We start from the raw sequence: 23294 nt of genomic DNA on the forward strand, positions 1-23294 counted from the left end.
TTACAATCACTACTGAAAGAGTGCCAACTAGCGAATCTGTTTATAACCATTCAAAATTTTGTATTTTCGCTCGAAAGCTCAGAAAAAAAAATCTCTCACGGAATTGCGAGAAATTCGAGCGCTGTGTGTGCCTGAACTTCCAACTAGCAATATTTTGCTCCTAAAACTTGCCAAGAGATGAGAGCTTTATAGATCAAATACACATGCATACCTGAAATCTGTTGAGGAAGACATTTGGTACATCAGAAAATATAATGTCCCACATAAGAAGCCCAAAAATGGTCAACCAAATGCCACTCTCAGAATGAACACCATTCCACCCACCTCCTTCACCAGCATAATACTGCAAAGCAAGCTGCTCAACTCCACACTGCTCCCCATCTTCCCCATAGAACCTACTCTTCTTTCCAGTTTCATGGTTCAAAGGTCTCCCCTGAATATGAACCTGAATTAACAATGATAAAAGCATTAAAACATACGTGTTAAAAGTATACAATTTGAATAACGAATTAGACTTAAATATTTGATTAGCATCCCAAATCTTAAAATAGTGCACCAACTATTACCTCCTTGATCTTCCTCCTAATAGAGTATGAGAAGCTAGGAGCTTTCCAACGCCTTGGAGGTTTCCCTAGGCGAAGAACTCGCCTCTGCAGTGCTATTTTTGAACCAGCACGTACCGACACATCCAATAAACCATCTTCGGCAATTGAAAGGCTCTCATTGGGACAACCAATGTGCTCCAAATCGATAGACAATCTCAATGTCCAATAACCTCTCCTTCCATCACAAGGAAAACAAGCAAGCAATCGCTTCAGCAAGTTAATTGCATCTTTGTACCTAAGCATAAGAAATTACTAAGAATTCCCTTTATAGTACAGAGAGTTTAAGAATGATGCACAAAACAAATTCTTCGATCCCACTAAAATTTTGTAAAAGAACAGCAAAATGGAAGAGATCTTATTGGCTATATTTGGCAGGAGTATGAAAATACAAACATCTATAGAGAACATGTATATAACAGTGAGTGCTGCCTTGGGTGCCTCTATATTTTATAAGTGTGGACCTAATTGACAAGAAAAAATAAGAAGGTAAGCAAACTACACAGCAGTTCCCATAACCCTAAGTGAGAGAGAATGCGAGAGAACCACCCAAATGCAAGACAAATTTTGGTAAGAAATGATTCAAATCACATTTTTATACCTATGCTCATGTTCAAAAAATGAAACTCCCAGAACAACCACTTTCGAGTATACCCAGGATGCAGAAAAGCACGAAAGAAGAATAGCTGCCGATTCAGAGGCCATTGATTGAGTTGCTTTTGCAGTAGAGCTGGATATTCGGGAGTCAGCTATCTTTATGCATCCTAATACCAATTCACTATTATTTTCCTCAAGAGACTCATCCATTATTTGTGCCACTTCAATCGCCTGTAAGACATGACTACTCAACAAGGTAAAAAGATTGTCTTACGAGTAAGAGACTAAGAGATAACAACAATAGAAGTCCCATATATTAGTTCCTTTTTGCAATGTGGTTCATAAAGATTTTTTTTTTCAATACAATCAAGTCCTAAAACATTATAGAAAACAAACCAGTAGTCCTATATGTTAGTCAAGGCTTGATATATAATTTTCGTTTTCATATTTTGGCCCTTGTAAATATCTTTTTCTTTTATTTATCCTTAAATAAAATTAAAATTTAGATTATACATGAAATTTGATTTTTCACAAAGTATTCTTATTTTATATATAAATAGAAATGCTATAATAACAGTTTCTTTTCTAATTTTTGAATATTTAAACATCTAAATAAAGAAAAAGAAATTTGTTAAGCAATTAAAACAAAATTTATATCAAACTTTTAAACTAAAAGAATTATGTATATAAAATTTATATACAAATATTTTTTGAAATTTATATATAAAATTATGTTTTCAAAACAAGAGGTTGGTGTTAAAATAATAAAAATTTATAATTACAAATAAAAATTATAAATGTATATATAATAAATGAAAATATTATATATTACAACTTTATTTAAATATGAAATAAATTTTTAACAATTACAAGTAAATATCATCAGTTTCTTAATAATTTAAAAATTTAGGGTTTCAAAGATGAAGGGAAAGAGAGATTGTTAGAACAGTTGTGGTTGTCATATGAGATTTGAATATTTATTAAAAAATTTAAATTATTTCATTAAATGAAAATGTTTTATCTTTTATGTATTATTTCAAATTATAAGGTTGCTTTACTAATTGATGTTTCTTTTATTAAAAAAAAGGTGGAGAAAAAAAATTATACTTTTAAAAGTCTAGGACCAAAATGTAAAAATAGAATACATATTAAGCCTTACCTAGCTTAACAAAGCTTTGACTAGCAGATAGGACTAACAATATGTTACAAAATCTATTTGGACTTGATCAAAGAAAAGATATTTTCGGATCACATTGTAGAAAGGAGATAACTTTTAAGACTTCAGATGTCATTCAAATTAACAAACAAAATACTAGTAGTTCTGGATAAAAATATAGCACCTCTTCATAAGCTAACAGATTATCTCGAGTCAAGTAAAAATGTTCTGATATAATGCATCGGTAGGTTGGATACTTGACAATCCCCAAATCAACTTGTAGAAATGTTGATAGATCCTGCTCTCCATTAAGGAAGAAAAGTCTCTGCACATAATAAAAATTTTAAGATCACATAGATATCAGGCAGAGCTACATTATTGTATGAACTATGTTGGGTGTTAGTAAAGAACCAGAAGCATGAAAGCACCTCAGCACGCCAAATAAGGGATTCAGCTTTTGCAGATATCTTAATACACATTCCAGTTCTATCAAAAATGGCAGTTTGTAGAAATAAGCTGCTTATTGGAAATAGAAAGGAGAAGATGGAAGTTAAAATACTTGTTAAACTATCAAATGAACAAGCATGATGTATGGATAAATTTTCTGATACCTTGATCCATCTTCATAGCTGGACACAATATATGCAATGATATCGTGCTTCCTTGTATAATGAGTGTCATTCTGAACACAGTTAAGCAAAGACATATAACTAGAAGTCCCATCAGAGAAACAAACTTAAAAGCATGTGAAAGCACTTATACAAAAATCTATTACAATAGGCTTTTTGGTTCACAAATGATGGTGGCGGTGTGCATCCATGATTTTAGCTGTGTGCATCCATGATATTAAAGGGAGAACGGAAAGGTACTTTACATAAGATGCACCTGCCTCACTTTCTGGTTCAAGTATGAGGTGGAAAGCATAAAACTTATGTTAACACCATATATGATATTTGAAGTCAATTTGATGCATGTTTTGGTTATTCAAATCACTTTTTACACATACACAACTCATACAATCATCGGAATGTGAAAAAACTCCCAAAAATCAAATCCAGGACAGAGCCACATCACACAGCCGATCGGCTGTGGAGCTGAGCCGATCGGCTCTGCAGTAAAACTATGAGCACTGTTGAAAATCTAGAATATCTTTCCTGTACAGCTATAAAATCTATGTATATCCCATGATTTTTGCTCTATTTTAGGATAGAATAAATTAGCTCCTAATTTTTGGGAGATTACAGATTTCATGGAATTGACAAAAGTCAACTTCCATTTGTATAAATATTGCATAGCCTGAGCCTAGAATATAAAAAAACAAAAAAAGCAATTTAGTTCTCTCTTTTTGTTCATGGTATCAGAGCCTTTGCTCTTGGGACCTCTTCTTGTCAGCCTTCATTGCTGAGTACTTTCTTCTTTTCAAGTCCTTATTGCCAAGTGCAATTTCCAGCCTTCATTGCTGAAATTTTCACTAGGCCCTCATTGCTGCAACATGACTGAAACATCAAAAATTAACTCCAGTACCAAATCAGAAGAGACCTCAAATATTCCACATATAGGAGATTTGCAGAATATACAGGCAGCCTACAGGCTCAACAGAAAAAACTATTTGAAGTGGTCACAATTTGTTCAAACATTTCTCAAAGGAAAGGGCAAAATCAGCCACTTGCTTGGAACTGGACCCAAAAATGGTGATCCAAAATTCGCTGCTTGGGATGAAGAGGATTCTATGGTCATGTCATGGCTGTGGAACTCCATGTTACCTGAAATAAGCGACATTTGCATGTTCCTGCCAACAGCTAAAGACATATGGACTACTATTCGACAAACCTATTCAAAGGCAAGAGATGCTGCCCTAATCTATGAGATCAAAACAAAGATCTCAGCCACTAAACAAGGCAACCTTTCTGTTACCCAATATGCCAATCTTCTGCAAAATCTATGGTAGGAAATGGATCAATATCGGTGTGTTCAGATGTTGTGTAGTGAAGATGCAGCCACCTTGAAAAGCTTTATCGAAAAGGATAGAGTTTATGACTTCCTTGCAGGTTTGAACGTAGAATTTGATCAAGTCAGAGTCCAAATATTAGGGAAAGAAAGATTTCCATCCCTGAATGAGACAATATCCTTGATCCGAGCTGAAGAGAATAGGCGAGAAGTCATGTTGGAGCCTAAAACATTAGAAGGGTCAGCAATGATTTCTACAAAGTTAAACAATAAGGAAGTAAGGATAGGTAATGGGCGTGCAGAGTCAAATAAAGACACAGTTTGGTGCACATACTGCAAAAAACCACGCCATACGAGAGAGGATTGTTTCAAACTCTATGGGAAGGAACAAGTCCTTAGCCGTAAAGAAGGATTCAAAGGAGGAAAAGCCTACTTAGCTGATGGAGAAGACCAAACCCAAGAAAAATCCAACCAGGCTGGTATAGGAGAATTCAAAAAGGAGGAAATTGAAAAGATAAGAAACCTCCTAAATTCCCTTGAACCTCTAGTACATGTTCATTGGCTCAAACAGGTAAGTACCTTAACTCTTATGCTTTAAGTGCCTTAAGCATGTCTTCTCTAGGCTCTTGGGTCATCGACTCAGGAGCTACTGACAACATGACTCACAGCCCAATCAGATTTAGAACATACAACCCATGTCCTGGAAATAGAAAAATTACTGTTGCTGATGGATCTCCTATAACTGTTGCAGGCCAAGGAACATTAAATCTATCAAATTCTTTGTCCCTAAATAATGTGTTGCATGTCCCCAAATTGTCCTCCAATCTCATATCCATCCATCAAATTACCAAGGATCTAAACTGCAAAGTAACCTTCTATTCTACTCATTGTGTTTTTCAGGATTTGATTACAGGGAGGACGATTGGACTTGCTAAGGTAAAAAAATGGGCTTTATTACCTTGAGGAAATGAGTGGCAACAAGAAGAACAAAAATCAATTATCCCTCATCTGCTCCTTAAGTAACCTATCTCCTAATAAATCTGAAATTTGGCTTCATCATTTTCGTTTTGGTCATCCATCTTTTATTCTACTTAAAAGCATGTTTCCTTCACTTTTTAAAAATGAAGATGTTAGTAGTTTTCATTATGATACATGTGAAATTGCTAAACATCATAGATTTTCATTTCCATTGATATTTGGGGGCCTTGTAGAGTTCCTAGTATTTCTGGAGCAAAATGGTTTGTCACATTCATTGATGATTGTACTAGAACTACGTTGTTTCTTATGAAAGAAAAATCAAAAGTAAGCAATATTTTTCCAATGTTTCATAAAATGATTTACACACAATTTGGAAATTTGATTAAAAAAGTAAGATTTGACAATGCAAGAAACTACTTTAATCAAGTTCTCTCATCCTTTTTCCAAAAAGAGGGTATAATACACGAGTCATCTTGTGTAGACACACCCCAACAAAATGGGATTGCTGAACGAAAAAATAGACATTTACTCAATGTGACACGAGCAATTTTGTTTCAACATAAAGTCCCAAAAACTTTTTGGGGGGAGGCTGTTTTAACTGCTGCACATTTGATAAATAGAGTACCTTCAAAAGTGCTAAATAATCAGAGTTCCATTGCTACTCTTTCTGTTTTTTACCCTGATTTTAATGTTTCTTGCAAACTGTCACCAAAAGTGTTTGGTTGTGTTGCTTTTGTACATATTCATGCACACCAAAGAGGGAAACTTGATCCAAGAGCTTTAAAATGTATTTTTGTAGGATCACAAAGCAAGGATACAAGTGTTATCATCCACCTTCAAAAAAAAATTTTACCTCCATAGATGTCACATTTGTTGAAAATGAGCCTTACTTTCAAAGTAGCAATCCTCATCTCCAGGGGGAGAGTTCTTGGGAAGATAAGGAATTTCTCCTTGATTTTCAAAGTCCCACATCCAACTTGAAGTCTTTCAAACTTGACAATACACCTAACACCAAAGGAGAACATGCCAGCAGTGAACCTGAACCTGAATTTGAATTTGAAGATGAACATGCTAGTAAAGAAATTGAACCTGATCTTGGAGCTGAGGGAAAAACTGATTTAAATCCTACTACACCACTCAAGGTCTACTCAAGGAAGAAAGTTCATATTTCTGAACCTGTGCAAGTCCAAGAATCTGAACCACAATCAGGTACTGAAAATTTTGCTCCTTTGTGTGTTCAATCTAACTCTGCCCCTTGTGAATTTAATGATTTAGACCTGCCTATTGCTGTTCGAAAAGGAACACGAGAATGCACTAAGCATCCCATCTCAAATTTTGTCTCCTTCCATAGACTCTCTCCACAACATAGAACTTTTCTTACCACCATCAACTCCATTTCAGTCCCACAAACACTACAAGAGGCACTTAGAAATAAGAACTGGTTACAAGCTATAAAAGAGGAGATGAATGCCCTAGAAAGAAATAAGACTTGGGAAATTGTAGACCTGCCCAAAGAAAAGAAAACGATGGGGTGTAAGTGGGTGTTTACTTTGAAATATAGAGCTGATGGTTCATTAGAAAGGCATAAAGTTCAATTGGTCGCAAAAGGATACACACAGACATATGGGGTAGATTACCAAGAGACCTTTGCACCCGTAGCAAAAATGAATACTGTGTGTGTTCTTTTGTCTTTAGCTGCTAACTTTGGTTGGTGTTTACAACAATTTGATGTTAAGAATGCATTCTTACATGAGGACTTAGAAGAAGAGGTGTACATTGAACCTCCACCATGAAATGTCTATTGAAAAGAAAGTGTGCAGGTTAAAGAAAGCTTTATATGGATTAAAACAATCACCAAGGGCTTAGTTCGGAAGATTTACTAAAGTGATGCTAGCAATGCAATACAAACAAAGTCAAGGAGATCATACCTTGTTCATAAAACATTCAAAAGGAGGAGTTACAGCTCTACTTGTATATGTAGATGACATCATCATCACCGGGAATGATCAAATTGAAAGAGAAACACTCGAAAAGTGCTTAGCAAAGGAGTTCGAAATTAAAGAACTCGGGAGGCTGAAGTATTTTTTGGGAATTGAGGTGGCATACTCAAGTAAAGGCATCCTTATTTCCTAACAAAAGTATGTCTTAGACTTGCTTAAAGAAACAGGCAATCTTGGATGCAAGGCAGCAAGCACACCCATTGAGCCTAACTTGAGATTGAGTGAAGAAAAGGATGATAGCATGGTAGATAAGGGAAGATATCAACGGTTGGTTGGGAAACTGATATACTTGTCCCATACAAGGCCGGACATAGCATTTGCTGTAAGTGTAGTAAGCCAATTTATGCATGATCCAAGAGAGAAACACTTGCAGGCTGTCAATAGAATTCTGTCTTATCTCAAAGGGACATCCGGTAGAGGAATTTTGTTCAAGAAAAATGAAGAATTGCTCATTGAGGCATATACCGATGCTGATTATGCAGGTTCTGTTGTAGATCGTAGATCAACTTCAGGATATTGTACATTTCTTGGTGGGAACCTAGTGACATGGAAGAGTAAGAAGCAATCGGTTGTTGCAAGAGCAAGTGCTGAAGCAGAGTTTAGAGCTATGGCTCATGGAGTTTGTGAATTGCTATGGCTCAAAATAATACTTGATGACCTTAAAATCAAGTGGGAATGACCTATGAAACTCTATTATGACAACAAGTTTGCCATCAACATTGCACACAATCCAGTGCAACATGATTGCACAAAGCACATCAAAGTAGATAGACACTTTATTAAAGAAAAGCTGGACAACGACATGATTTGCACTCCATATATAACATCAAATGATCAATTGGCAGATGTCTTAACTAAGGGAATGCCTACTTCCAACTTTGAAGACATTACATGCAAGATGGGAATGGAAAATATTTATTCACCATCTTGAGGGGGAGTCTTGAAAATCTAGAATATCTTTTCTGTACAGCTATAAAATCTATGTATATCCCATGATTTCTGCTCTATTTTAGGATAGAATAAATTAGCTCCTAATTTTTGGGAGATTACAGATTTCATGGAATTGACAAAAGTCAACTTCCATTTGTATAAATATTGCACAGCCTGAGCCTAGAATATAAAAAAACAAAAAAAGCAATTTAGTTCTCTTTTTTTGTTCATAATAGCAAAATCTGCCCCAGTGGCATCATACAAAGCCATGACTTTATAAGCCAGAAATTACAGCCTCCATTTGAGGGACTTTCTTTGTGAACAAGCAAACATGGTACATTCACATAATAGATCAACATTTAAATTGACTTTCACTATCCTCTTATTTCAGAATGCAATCAAATCTTACGGCCTGTAGGATTGTACATAGACTTAATTACAGGAATTCTTAATTAGTATACCTTAGTATAACTTCCTAACATAAACTACTCAAACCGTAAATATATGAATCTTTTCCTATGAATATAATCATCAAGAAATTACTTTTCTTTCTTAGTTTACATGGTATCAAAGTAGTAAAAGAAATATTCAGAATTTTTGGAACTTTTCCTTTTCCTCTGCCCTACTGAGCACTGAGCAGTGTTTGTTTATCAATTTGGGTCACCCTTTTTGAGTGGCCACCTGTTCTCATTGCCATCAAAGTCTTAACCGCCACATGGAACAATGCATTCCTCTCAAACCAGGCTTTCTAATGTTGTCCCACTCTTTTCGGCACTCCTAGTTGTGGTGTTACTTCAGAACTCATCATCCATAGGAAAGATTCTTTTGCCTTGCCTTTTCGGTTTTGTTTTGTTTTGCTTTGGCTACTGCTTTTGCGGGTCCATCTGATTCTGCCTTTGGACTTATTATCTGAATCTTCTATTTTGTTGCTATGGCTAACAATCAAAAGAATTTGCTTGTGACAGAAGTGATTCCAATGATGTCCAAAATCACAGAATATAAGTTAACCGGTTCAAATTATCTAGATTGGCGTAAGATTGTTCAGATTTACCTACACAGTATCTCTAAGGATAATCATCCAATTGAGGATCCACCAGTAGATAAAACTTGCCAAGAGCAGTAGAGAACTGATGGCTGCTTATTCTTACAAATCAGGAATTCAATTGATGTTGAGGTGGTCAGCTTGATTAATCACTATGTCTATGTCAAAGAATTGTGGAATATTTAGAAATTATGTATTCTGGAAACAGAAACGTTTCACGTACTTCTAAAGTTTGTAAAGGGGGGAGTTGCATGTTACTATTGTCATGAGTCAGGGCATACCTTTAAGCAGAACATTATAGTTTCTGCAGATGAATTTGCTAAATAGTCGGTCCCACCATCACGGCTGCTATTACCTCCTCCTCCACTTGTCTAAGAGTTTGAATGACCTGTCTCAGTCCCATTGTTACGACTGACAGGAGCATTGGGCTGCTACATCGAAATGGTCATCATGTTAGCATCTGTAGGAAGCACTCTTGTAAAGGCTTCAAATAATGAGGAGATTTCAGCACTAGCAAGAACCTAAGACTTTGCTCCTTCAAACTGAGAATCAAGACCAGCCAAAAAACTTATAACTGTCATTTGTTCATGTTAAGTCTGTTGGCTAAAAGCAATAAAGCATTCAACTCTTCATAGGTCCTCTTAAAGTTCATGAAGTAGGCCTGAAGTGATTGGCTATGTTGCTCAGCACGATAGAAACTCTTAAGAACATCATAAATACATGAAAGATCCCTTTGACAGAATATAAAAACTCCAAGGATTCCACTAAGTCTTTGTCAGTCCCACAATGAGTAATTAAACTAACCACGTCAGCATCAATAAAGCTTCTAATTTGTAATTTTTACTTGCATCAGTCTTAATCCATTCTTGACAAGTATCATCTTTTGGAGGATCATTAGTGAGATGATCAATTTGAGATCTACTCAATAAATAAAGTCTGACAGTTTTAGATCAGTAAAAAAAATTGGACCCAGACAGCTTATGATCAGTAATCTTGGCTAGCATAAGGATAACATCAGTCACAACCAAATTTTTCTTTGCAGCAGCCATCACAGAAAGTCAACAAAACAGACAATCCAAAACCAAACAAAAGTTCCAAGAAACCAATCAAAAATTTCCAGAAAACCAATCTAGGCTCGAATCCACAAACCGACTTTCCAAATGATAAATTAATACTGCTGGACACAAACACCAGAAGCAACTGTCCCGCAATAGCAAAGATAGCAACTGAGTGAAGAATCAAGAAAAGATATTCCTGGTGGGTGCACAAGTACCAGAGAATGGGAGAATAGGCGGAGGCAACTCCAGAAAGGGTGACCAGAGCAGCAGCTGTCAACGCACGCACTTCTACGAGCCAGCGTGTGAGAGGGATTCTTCCAACAGCGCGTGAGGCTCACATGCTGAGCTTCTGGTGGCTGGAGTTGCCGGAAAAGCCAGTGGGCAGGTGAAGCTTCAGTCCTTGTGGGCGGTGAGAACAAGTGGTCGCGCAAAAGGGTGACCGAAAGAAGAATTGAAAGAGAATTTGATGTATGTTATTGAGGAAAAATCACACATATATATACAACATAATAGGGACTAATTTACGAAGTAAATCCTCTACCTACTCCTAATATAACTAGGACTAATTCCTAATTGAGCGGTAATACATATTTACAGCTGTAATGCAAACTTTTAACAAAATATCCAAATGAAAATGCACAGAGAGGTGATAATTTGAGGGTAAAGGGAGACGTAAGAGGCTTAAAGATTCAACAAACATATTTATTAAAAATGTCAAAAGTTTTTGTTTCCATTACACCCATGTATAAAATCTTAACTAGAAACATGCAAAGATGTTTGAGCTGTATTTTCCACAGAGGAGATCTCTTCCCATGTGGTCTTCAAAAAGCCAATTCATTATTTTACGAGCATAAACTATGGATACAACCAAAATTAGAAGGATCCACCCGAAATGCTCCCATTTTTTACTTCAAAATTGCTTGAGAAACAGTAATACTAGAGCAGCAAATTCTTTTCCTAAAACTTGCAAATACATCCCTGTGAAATATTCTGTTGCATAATTATGCAACAAATCAAAAGGTTATTAAGAAATTGCCGAAGGGGGAAAAAAGATGCATGAGAGAAGTGGTACATACTCCAAAAGGATGATGATTAAAGAGTTCAAATTGACTTTTTTTCACTTTAGACTGGATTTTTCACTAGTTTAGCTAATTAACATGTGTTGGCTCAATTACCAGCACTTGGTGCAAACAGAAACATATTAAATCAAATAAAGAAGATCTTCAAACAGTGCATTTATAAGTAAAACTAATTCAAAAGAAAGCCAGGAAAGATAATTTCAAGTAAACAGGGTAAAACAACCACAGCTACAATAATGAAGGTCTAAGCAGCACAACCCGTAGGCCATGAATTTTGAACTTCCAGTTCTTTTTGTTAATTATCCTTCATAATCCTTATTTCAGCAACATAATGCATAATGCGTGGCATTATTGTAACAAAATGCATGGAATTTTTTGTAAGAAAATACTTCACAAAAATGGATCAACACAATGATGAAATCAAACTTATAAGCTGCATATAATGATTGCAAACCTTCCTGAACATGCATGTAATTTCACGCAGTTCAGAGACAGTGAGCAAATTCAAAATCTCTTCCATGTCACTGTTTGGCAGTTCTTTTGCATCTTCAAAGGAACTAATATAACCTGCTGCTGCAACACAGAAAATCTAACATAAACGATCTGATTTGGCAATCTAACATAAAAGATAGAAAAGCATGACTCAATCCTTACCAGAAAGCCCCTTGACTGCATGCTTAGAATCAGAAATTTCTGGGTATGAAATATTAGACATCCGGAACCATGGTCCTAAGATAGAAAAAACCAATATAATAAATTATAAAGACCTGAGAGAGAAAAAAAAAAGAATCTAGGCCCACATTTAACATATGCCGGTTAGTTATTAGAATATCACCATATAAACAAGCTAATGTAGCTAAAATACATACAAACTGCAATTTGCATTAACCAAAAAAATTGATGCCAGTTGTAGAGCATAAAATCAGAAGATAGAAATTGGATAGAAGACCGCATCCCATAATACAGACCTTACAAAAAACAGAAGTTAGGTTAAGAAAACCAAAAGTCATTAATTGGAAGCATCACAAGTACGGCCTAACTTGTGAAAGTTAACTATGCCACAAGGCAAAGTTAACAAGCTAGAAGCTATGGAGTCCTGACAATGTGAAATCCAAAGAGAATCAACTCAAAGAGCAAAAAAAGAATAGATGGTATATGTTGGAATAGGAAATATTGACCTAGCTGTAAATATAGGAATTCTAGGCTACATTAAAGGAGATTATGCAAATCATTAGGCAGATTTCTTATATAGCTGTAAATTGCTGTGATTATGTTCTTTCTTTATTAGGTGATGTTTGTACCTATATATATATGTACAATGTAATACATGTAAATTAAGGAGCAATACAACCTATCTTTTCTATTTATTTGCATGGTATCAGAGCCATCCGAAAAAAAAAAAGAAAAAAAAAAAACCCTAGCCTCCTCAAAGAAAAATCTAGCCACTGCAATTCCATCATGCCTGCAACTCCATCTGATGGGTCAGTCACTAATCCTACTTCTGAAATACCTACTTCATCCAATCAACAAAAAATCTTAGCCACATCTGATTCTCATTCAGTCCAAATAACTACTATTAGGTTGAATGGAGAGAATTTTCTCAGCTGGTCTCGATCATGCGTATATATTCGGGGAAGAGTGGATACTTAACTGGTGAAAAGAAGGAACCAGACATGGATGACCCATCCTATTCTTCTTGGGATGCAGAAAACTCCATGGTTATGACATGGCTAGTCAACTCTATGGAGGAAGACATAAGTTCCAATTACATGTGTTATCACACAGCAAAGGAACTTTGGGATAATGTCAATTTAATGTATTCAAATCTGGGAAATCAGTCTCAGATATATGAAATCATGCTGAAACTAGGAGAAATCCATCAAGGTGAGGATAGTGTCACCAAATATTTTAATTCTCTGAAACGTCTATGGCAAGACTTGGACTTGTTTAACTTTTATGAATGGAAATCCACTGATGATTGCAATCATTACAAAAAAAAGGTAGAAGATGATCACATTTTCAAATTCCTCATGGGACTTACTGTGGAGTTTGATGAAGTGAGAGGGCGAATCATTGGGAGACAGCCCCTTCCATCTATTGGCGAGGTATTTGCTGAGGTTCGACGTGAGGAAAGTCGCAGGCTGGTTATGTTGGGGAAAAAAGGCTCAAACAGCAGCACTGAAAATTCTGCATTAGCAGCAGCTGAATCCTATGCAAGAAAAGTGAAGAAATTTGATGAAAAGCCCCGTGTTTGGTGTGACCACTGCAACAAACCAAAGCATACACGTGAAAACTGCTGGAAACTTCATGGAAAACCAGCTAACTGGGAGGGAAAACATGAAGGCAAGTTCAATCGGACTCCTTCTGCGAATGAAGCTGAAGCTGTCCCCTTCACTCCACAACAAGTTGATCAAATACTAAAGCTGCTGAAATCTAATTCTGGATCATCTGGTACTCCTAATGCTTCCTTGGCACAAACAGGTAGAAATTTAAATGCCTTATCCTGTGTGAGTCTAACTGCTCCATGGATCATAGATTCTGGAGCATCTGACCATATGACAAGTGTCTCAAGTTTATTTCATACTTATGTTCCTTGTTCTGGTCATGAAAAAATCCGTATGGCAGATGGTTCTTACACACTAATTGCTGGTAAAGGTACAATCAGTTTGTCAAAAACCTTGACTCTTAAATCTGTCCTCCATGTACCTAAACTTGCATGTAATCTATTATCTGTCAGTAAACTGTCTAAAGATTCCAATTGTCGTGTCATTTTTTGTGACTCCTATTGCGTGTTTCAGGACCAGAATTCGGGGAGAAAGATTGGCAGTGCTAGGATGATAGATGGGCTCTACCATTATCGATTAGGGCATCCTAGTTTTTTCTACCTTAAAAGGTTGTTTCCTACTTTATTTAAATGAATAGATTGTTCTTGTTTTCATTGTGAACATTGCATTTTATCAAAAAGTCATAAGCACATTTATCACTCAAAGCTTTATCAACCCTCGAGGCCTTTTTATTTAATTCACAGTGATGTGTGGGGGTCCCTCACGAATCCATACTTATTCGAAAAAAAAATGGTTTGTCACATTTATCGATGATCATACTCGATTGTGTTGGGTTTTTCTAATGACTAACAAGTCTGATGTTAAGACGATCTTTCAAAATTTTTACGCTATGATTGAAAATCAATTTGAAACTAAAATCAGTATCCTACATACTGATAATGGTACAGAGTATTTCAATGAAACGCTTGGAAAGTTTTTAAAAGACAAAGGTATTCAACATAAATCTACTTGTGTTGATACGCTCCAACAAAATGGTATAGCCGAGCGCAAAAATAAACACTTATTGGAAGTGGCTCGTGCTATTATGTTCTCTATGTATGTACCTAAATATTTATAGGGAGAAGCTATTTTAACTGCATCATATTTTATTAATAGAATGCCTACCCGTGTTCTTGATTTCACTACTCCCCTTGAATGTTTTCAATGTTACTTCCTACAACATCGTCTTTCATCCAATTTACCTCTTAAAATTTTTGGTTGCACAGCCTATGTCCATTTATCTAGCAACAAGGATCAATCCAAACTAGATCCAAGGGCTGAGAAATATGTTTTTATTGGTTATGCATCAAATAAGAAGGGGTATAAGTTTTTTAATCCCCATAATAAAAAGGTCATAATTTCTATGGATGTTATCTTTCTTGAAAATCAGCCTTATTTCAAAAGGAATTTTCTTCAGGGGGAGCAATTAGAGGAAGAAAATAAATGGGACAACATTGTTTTACCCAAAATTGTGGCTTCTACGCCAAATATTTTGGAAGATAAAACTTTTATTTTGTCAAGCAATATTGAATCTATGACAGAGAAAGAAACACTTCCAAATAATGAGCGTGAGGTTCTTATTTATATAAGGAGAAAGGATCACAAAAAAGGTAGAAAACTCATCATCTCCTCAGCACCTAGTCAATCCACTCCAAATTCAGGTACTCAAGATTCTCCTCAAAATAATGATTCTTTTGATAATCCTCAAAATTACATGAATATTGTGATCTTGATGTCCCTATTGCACTTAGAAAAGGAACCCGTTCTTGTACTAATCCAATTGCAAATTATTTATCTTATAATAAACTCTCCAAGAGTCATATGGCATTTGTGTCAAAAATCTCAAATTTGTTTATTCCAAGAAATATTCAGGAAGCACTTGATGCTCCAAATTGGAGGATGGCAGTAATGGAGGTGCGTTGAAAAGGAATGGGACATGGGAAGTGGTAGAACTCCCCAAAGATCAAAAAATTGTTGGTTGCAAATGGGTTTTTACTGTAAGAAAAGGAACCCGTTCTTGTACTAATCCAATTGCAAATTATTTATCTTATAATAAACTCTCCAAGAGTCATATGGCATTTGTGTCAAAAATCTCAAATTTGTTTATTCCAAGAAATATTCAGGAAGCACTTGATGCTCCAAATTGGAGGATGGCAGTAATGGAGGTGCGTTGAAAAGGAATGGGACATGGGAAGTGGTAGAACTCCCCAAAGATCAAAAAATTGTTGGTTGCAAATGGGTTTTTACTGTAAAATGTAAAGCAGATGGCAATGTGGAGAGATACAAGGCTAGGCTGGTGGTTAAGGGGTTTACTCAAACTTATGGTATCGATTACCAAGAAACCTTTGCTCCAGTAGCCAAAATTAACTCTATACGTGTTTTATTGTCTCTTGCAGTTAATTTCAGTTGGCCACTACAACAACTAAATGTGAAAAATGCCTTTCTCAATGGTGATTTAGCAAAGGAAGTGTTCATGAGTCCACCTCCTGGATTTGAAAAATCTGATGGCAAAAACAAAGTTTGCAAACTTAAGAAATCTTTATATGGCCTCAAGCAGTCCCCAAGAGCATGGTTTGAACGATTCGAGAAAACAATGAAAAAATATGGATACAATCAAAGTCAAGCAGACCACACCATGTTTTATAAACGTTCTAAGGAAGGTAAAACAGCAGTGTTGATTGTGTATGTTGATGAAATGATTTTAACTGGTAATGATGAGGATGAATTAGCTAGTTTAAAGAAAAAGCTAAGTCAGGATTTTGAGATCAAAGACCTAGGGGCATTAAAGTATTTTCTAGGCATGGAGTTCGCAAGATCACGAGAAGGAATTTTTGTGAATCAAAGGAAATATATCCTTGATCTACTAAATGAAACAGGTCTTCTAGGTTGCAAAGCTGCTGAAACTCCAAAGGAGGTGAATCTCAAATTACATCCTGTAAAACCAGAGGACATAATTGAGAAGGAGAGGTTTGTTGGGGGACTTATATATCATCACATACCGACCTGATATAGCATTTGCGAGTAAGCATGATTAGCCAATTTATGCACTCACCGGTGCCAAGAACACTTTGAAGCTCTATAGGATACTTAGATATCTAAAGGAACACTGGAAAGGACTGATGTTTAAAAAATCTTGTCATTTGCAAGTGGAAGTCTATACCAATGCTGATTGGGCGGTAGCACTCGGATAGAAGGTCAACATCGGTCGCACTTTTATTGGAGGAAATCTTGTTTCCTGGAGGAGCAAAAAACAAAATGTTGCAGCACGTAGTAGTGCTGAAGCTGAATTCAGATCTCTTGCACATGGAATTTGTGAAGCAATATGGATTAAAAGGTTACTAGAAGATTTGGAACTACCTATTTCCCTCCCCATGAAAGTCTATTGTGACAACAAAGCTACTTGTTCCATTGCACATAATCCAGTTCATCATGATCGGACTAAGCATGCTGAAGTTGACAAGCACTTTATCAAAGAGAAGATTGAAAGTGGACTGATTTGTATTCCTTATATTCCTACATCTCAACCAATAGCTGATATTTTTACCAAAGGACTACTAAAAAGACAATTTGATTTTCTAGTAAGCAAGCTGTCAATGGGAGATATTTTTCAGCCAGCTTGAGGGGGAGTGTCGGAATAGGAAATATTGACCTAGCTATAAATATAGGAATTCTAGGCTACATTAAAGGAGATTATACAAATCATTAGGCAGATTTCTTATATAGCTGTAAATTGCTGTGATTATGTTCTTTTTTTATTTAGGTGATGTTTGTACCTATATATATATATGTACAATGTAATACATGTAAATTACGGAGCAATACAACCTATCTTTTCTATTTATTTGCAGTATATGTCTTTCATGACTGCTTTAGCATTACTATCATCAATAAATTGCAAAATAACCTCTAATCATCTAGACATAAGCACATAAAAGTTATAAACAAAACACCACTATGGCCAAATCAAAGTCAACCCACTAAATATTTCAACTCTCCAGCAAAAGCTGTAGAAATAGGGTTTAAATTATACATGAGAATGGTAAGGTAGAGAGGAGAGAGAAGGTTAGAGGAATTAGAAACTGAGAAGACATTAATTAAAACTTCAATAAGATTTTTCTTATTTAAAAGAAAAAAGTATTCTTAGCTTCATTTTAACTCCATCCATTTTTCATAAAAATTTCTTTTCTAATTTTACAAATCTTGGAGAAAGAACAGAGAACATATTGATTATTTTAAATAACCTTTTTACACTTTAAAAAAAGGGTTAATTTTTAGTTTTTGTTGCATTCCTATTAACTTTTAAGTTTCATAGAATAGTTCTTAAATATATATTTTGCATGTGTTAATGAATGTAAATTTTTGATTTCATAAATGAATTTGTTAAATTTTAGTAGGTTGGATGGCTTAAATTCTTAGCATTCAATCTACAGTTAAAATATTTTTATTGAAGGTACTTTTTATATTGTTCTATAATTTACACTTTAAGTCCTAAACACTTTTAGGACTCGGACCAAACTCATAGGTTGAAAGAATTTCTTCCCAAGTTCTTGTAACTTGCTCTTGAACCAAGCAAATTCATGCACCATACGGACCAAAGTGTGCTATTCAATTTAGCACTGCAACAAGCAAAGTGTTGTCACTTGTTCAGGACACATTATGTCCTCCAGAAAATATAAAGTCAGAGCAAATGGCATTCAGAAAATATCCTAAGCCCCTCTTTAGTCTGATGCACTTGCAGTTAACTTAGAGCTAGCGCCAGCCTAATGGTAGTAATTAAAGCATTGATTTAAAGCATAATAGTTTTGCACCAAAGAAATATTTTTGGTCCAAACATTAAACATAACAATCTATCATAAGTCAAGACCCGTTCCTAATGTGGAAAAGACTAAGACATTCTAATCTTCATCAACATCCAAAAAATTTTCATCACTTATTTATAGCCCTCAATTTTCTCTAGATTTACTTTGCATCAACCTCTTCATCGTCGAACATTTACCAAAGTCATCTCAAACTTTAAAGTTATCAAAATATGCAATTGGGAAAGTCCTTCATACCATACAATAGATTTTCCCATACAACAAAATCAAACCCTCCCTATTCCAAGAATTTGTACATCTCCTATTCAAGATTCCTGTATAAGAACTAATGCATCCATTATATCTAACTAGTGTAAAGGCAAATGATAAGTAGGGACAACAAAAAGAAGAGCTTATAGATGCCAGTACGGCCATAGGAGACAATGATGAGTAAGAAAGACCACATAATCCATGCAACAACCAATAGTTAATTTACCAAGAGAAAGAGGTACAAGATCCTCCCCAGTATCATTTGGCATAAATCAAACATCTTAGTCCCATTGCCCTGAGCAAGCCAGAGTGAGATAACGATTCATCTAGACTTGAGAATAGATATTGATTTCTAGGAAGTCAAAAAGAGAGAGAGAGAGAGAGAAACATGACAAAGACTTCAAATCAAAAATAGAAAGTGAGATAAAATTAATAACCTTTCCGCGTGTAAAGTCGAACAAAAAGCCTCTGACTGTCATCTGGCAGAGATAGAAATGATTCTGCCAACAGATAACACAAGATATTGTAGCAATCTGCCAGAATACAAGACTTCAGAAATACAGTAGAAATATCAAAACAAGATATTAGAGTTAATACCCATGAAAGTTTTCTCATCATCAATGAAAAGGTCAGGATTGCTTCTCAAAACCTCTTGAATTAACAAACGAAAGTTCTGCTGGTATTTTGTAGAACTATTTGCATAACTCTTTGTAGATTCAACTACATGGAGAACATTTTTCCATAAATATGTAAAAGCCTCAATTTGACTGTGGTCTCTATCACCATGTGATATCACTTTGGAACACATAATCTGAATGGGAACAGCATCAAGTGAACGTTTGGGAACAGAAGTAACATGCCCCTGCAACAAATTTCAGTATGAATAAGGAATAACGGACATTTGAATCTAACATAATTAGGAAACAGCAAGTTTAGATGTAGAGTTTTGAAAGAGGGGTCCATGAAAGTAAGCTTAGACAAGTTAGTAAGAAGTTGAAGCTCAAAACCCTCAAAAGAATTTGATAATCAAGACATTAAATGCATACAGGCTCAGATATAAAAATGTTCCCACAGCAATAGAACTATATTACCTCAAAGGTTAGACAGTACTTCTCAACTAAGGGAGCCAAATATTGAGCTAACTCTCGGGGAAGAAAACCAAGCACTTTACTGAGAGTCGAATCTGCCAAAACAACCTGACTCAAAAGGACCCTGCCACCCCTTTAAAACTATGTTATAATAACTCAAAATTAAAGACAAAAGCGGGAAGAACACACACCTTGATAGCATTTGGATCATTAGCATTACCCGGGTCTCTCAAAAGACAGATTCTTTCCCCAAGATTTAATTCCTTCTCAACACTAAACCTACGGCCAACAATGAAAGTCTCAAGAGTCGCGCCCAATATTTCATCATAAGTAGTGACTGGATCACATTTGGGCACTTCATCTTTCAGGGGCAATGAAGGAGGATCAATGTGGCAGTTGATCCCATACCCATCAACTGATTTCTCAGTTGAACTAACAACATCAGTTTCGACAGTCAAAGGCTTTGTACCCGATGGTAATTCACAAGGATCACTATCATTTTTGTCAACATCAGCAGTAAATTTCTCTGAGTCAATAACAGTATCCTGTACAACACTACTTGTTTGTGATTGTGAGCAAAAGTTCAACTGAAGAAGGGTTCGTTGAGTCAATTTTCGTTTTCTTCCACTAGACAGGCATGCATCTGGAAACATTTAATTTGAACAGGATTAGTTTGCTATAAATAAAAAAAAGAAAACATTAAATGATGAATGGCATTCAGTTTTCTCAATGTAAGTAGGTCTTTCTACTGAAACACTAGCAATATAAGAGCCTTGATAATAAAGGTAACAGTTAGCAATTTACAACTTGGCAAGTGCGGCACCAGAGTTAAAATTACAGAATAAATAAAGAATGAATGAATTAAATTAGATCATTATCAATTTATCATATATAAATACGAAATGCTATCTACATATTGCAGCTATGACATAAAGGCAAAAAGAAAATTAAATAAAAACACATGCAAATACCCAAATGAGAGTTAATTACGGAGTCTTGCCCGCGAATCCTAGACCCGCAAACAGGGCATAATACCCAGTCATGAGAAGATATTTCAAGCTGATTTTTCTCGTCTTCCATTTTATTATTCTCTGAGAAACTCTACAGTAAAAAGAAAAAAGAAAGAGTTCAATCATGGATGTAGTATTTAATTTTGAAATCAAGAAATAGAGAAATTGGAAGATGAATTGAAAATTAAAAAATAGTAATGGTAACCTGGAGTATCGGAATGGAAAGCAAAGAATGGCGATTAGGAAGGAAACGTCGTCGTTTTCCAATCACTCGAACCAAGCTCTCTCGTCCAGTTAACATTATTCACTAGATACAGGAAAAACCAGTCGGGTCTTTAGCGGGTACGACTAAAGGTAGAAGGAAGTGGAGGGAAAGAAAATAAAGCAAATATAAAAGGAAGCTGTGAGAAAAATAAAGAAATCTTTATTCGAACTTAAAAATTAATTTCTTTCATCTATCAAGAAAATAATAATAATCATAATTCTTTTCCCCTGAATTTGTTTGCTTTTTTCTTTTTGATCAGAATAATCCTTTTACCCAAACAAAATGGTTCAGACCTGAAATCGATAAACTGTTTGTTAGTGTATGTATAATCTCCCTATAATCCATAATATAATATATAAAAAATATAATTAAACAGTATTTATTTTATTTTATTTTATTTTATTTTATTTAGTTTAGATTTTTAGTTTAATAAAATTAATCATCTTTAATCTAATTTAATTCAAATCTATCATAATTTTATAAATATAACAAATTTTATAAAATATTGATAAATGTATTAATATATATATATATATATATATATATGAGTTAAGATATTTTATTATAAATTTTTATAAAAATTAAAGATAAAAAATAAAAGAAAAAACTATGATACTTTTAATACTATTTAAATTAATTTATTTATTTATGTATAAATTTTTATTTTTTAATTTTATAATATTTCGTATATATTATTAATTCTATAAAATTTGATAAATTACTTTATATCACTATTATAATAATATATAAAAGGAAAGAATTTTTGAACTGAAAAAATACCTTTGCTAATCTTATTATAGTTCTATATGTAATTAATTTTAATTTTTAAATTCTAATAGAATTAATTAGTGATTAATCTCTTAAATCTAATAGGATTAATATAATTCGATTTTAATTCTATAATAATTTCATATGTATTCCTAATACCATGGCATTAGGATTAAAAAGAAAGATATACTTATAATTTTACATTATTGAACATATTAATTTATATGTTATATTTTTTTTCCAATTTAGTCATACATAAAAATGTTTTTTAAAAATGACCAAAACTCATTTTTAAGATAACCTCACCTTTTTTAGGCCTTTAATTTTTGGTACTATATTTTGTCAGACATTTGAAATAAAAGATATAATTTTTAAATAAATGAAAGTTGAAGGGTGAATTCTCCTTTAATTTTCAACTAGATAATTGCCATTCTATGGGCGGTTTAATTTTAATATCAATAAAACTATAAAATCACTAAAAATTAAATTGAATAATACCGTACCATAAAAATTTAGCAAAATTCTAAAAAAAGATTAATTGATTATATAACCATCTAAATATAAATATATATTTTTTTATGTTAAATCTTTCATTGGATATTTAAACATTTATTAATTTTGATGATGATAAATTAATTCATTAAAAAAAGTTTATTCTCTCTTTTTACAAACTCTTTAATTTTCTTTTACCATCTATATGCAATTAACTAAATAGAAATAATTTATAAAATTAAATAAGTTAAATATTTTAATAAAATAAATTGAATTAAATTAAAATATTATATTATAACTTGATTTAATATTTGATAATTTCATTTATCTTTTAATATCTTTTTGTTGATTTATTTTATATATTTTAAATATATAATTTAGTAATATTTTCTTACTTTACATATATAAAAGTAAAATCATTTTATGTTATGTTATTAATTTACTAAATTATAGAAACTTTAATCTATAAATTAAATTTTAATTAACTAATTTTCTTACTTAAAGTTGAATCTTATCAAAATAATTTCGTTAAAATATATTTAAGATAGAATGTAATGATGGATGAAAGGTGTAAATAAATATTAATATTATAATTAAAAATTGCTTTAGTAGATAATATAATTATTCAACTATGAGAATAAAAATTCTCAAAAGAATCTAATTAAAAATTAAAATTCTAAAGAAGAATTTAGAGAAAAAAAATGACTATTAAATACTAAAATTTATAATTAAGGTGCTGTATATTATAATACAATACCTGAAAAAGAAATTATTTAAAATGAAAGTTATAAATAAGAATTTCAAATGGTATAGGAATATTAAATAATAAAATATCCTAATTAAGATATTAAAAGTTGTAATATAATACTCTTTAAAATAGTAGAAAAAGATG

At 33.8% G+C, this 23294-nt stretch overlaps 1 protein-coding gene across 13 annotated transcripts in view; it reads right to left on the reverse strand.

The window, feature by feature from the left end:
• The window catches only part of LOC8258034 (fanconi-associated nuclease 1 homolog), a 38039-nt gene extending 16643 nt beyond the window's left edge, over positions 1-21396 (reverse strand). For 3 of the 13 annotated variants that reach the window (XM_048369894.1, XM_048369898.1, XM_048369892.1), the window contains exons 1-14: positions 21083-21392; positions 20839-20968; positions 20059-20510; positions 19871-19975; positions 19377-19641; positions 19217-19279; positions 12044-12118; positions 11844-11962; positions 2967-3037; positions 2784-2871; positions 2540-2680; positions 1204-1430; positions 567-840; positions 212-445 (exon numbers count right to left, since the gene is read on the reverse strand). In XM_048369894.1, the coding sequence (XP_048225851.1) occupies positions 212-445; positions 567-840; positions 1204-1430; positions 2540-2680; positions 2784-2871; positions 2967-3037; positions 11844-11962; positions 12044-12118; positions 19217-19279; positions 19377-19641; positions 19871-19975; positions 20059-20510; positions 20839-20968; positions 21083-21178 (2340 nt within the window). In that variant the 5' untranslated portion in view covers positions 21179-21392. Of the gene's footprint in view, positions 1-211; positions 446-566; positions 841-1203; positions 1431-2539; positions 2681-2783; positions 2872-2966; positions 3038-11843; positions 11963-12043; positions 12119-19216; positions 19280-19376; positions 19642-19870; positions 19976-20058; positions 20511-20838; positions 20969-21082 lie in introns of all 13 variants that reach the window. The other 10 variants (XM_048369905.1, XM_048369906.1, XR_007214350.1 and 7 more) reach the window with 9 other exon arrangements.
• Between the last annotated feature and the right edge of the window lie 1898 nt (positions 21397-23294).

Source organism: Ricinus communis, chromosome 1 (assembly GCF_019578655.1).
Source record: "Ricinus communis isolate WT05 ecotype wild-type chromosome 1, ASM1957865v1, whole genome shotgun sequence".
Taxonomy (NCBI): domain Eukaryota; kingdom Viridiplantae; phylum Streptophyta; class Magnoliopsida; order Malpighiales; family Euphorbiaceae; genus Ricinus; species Ricinus communis.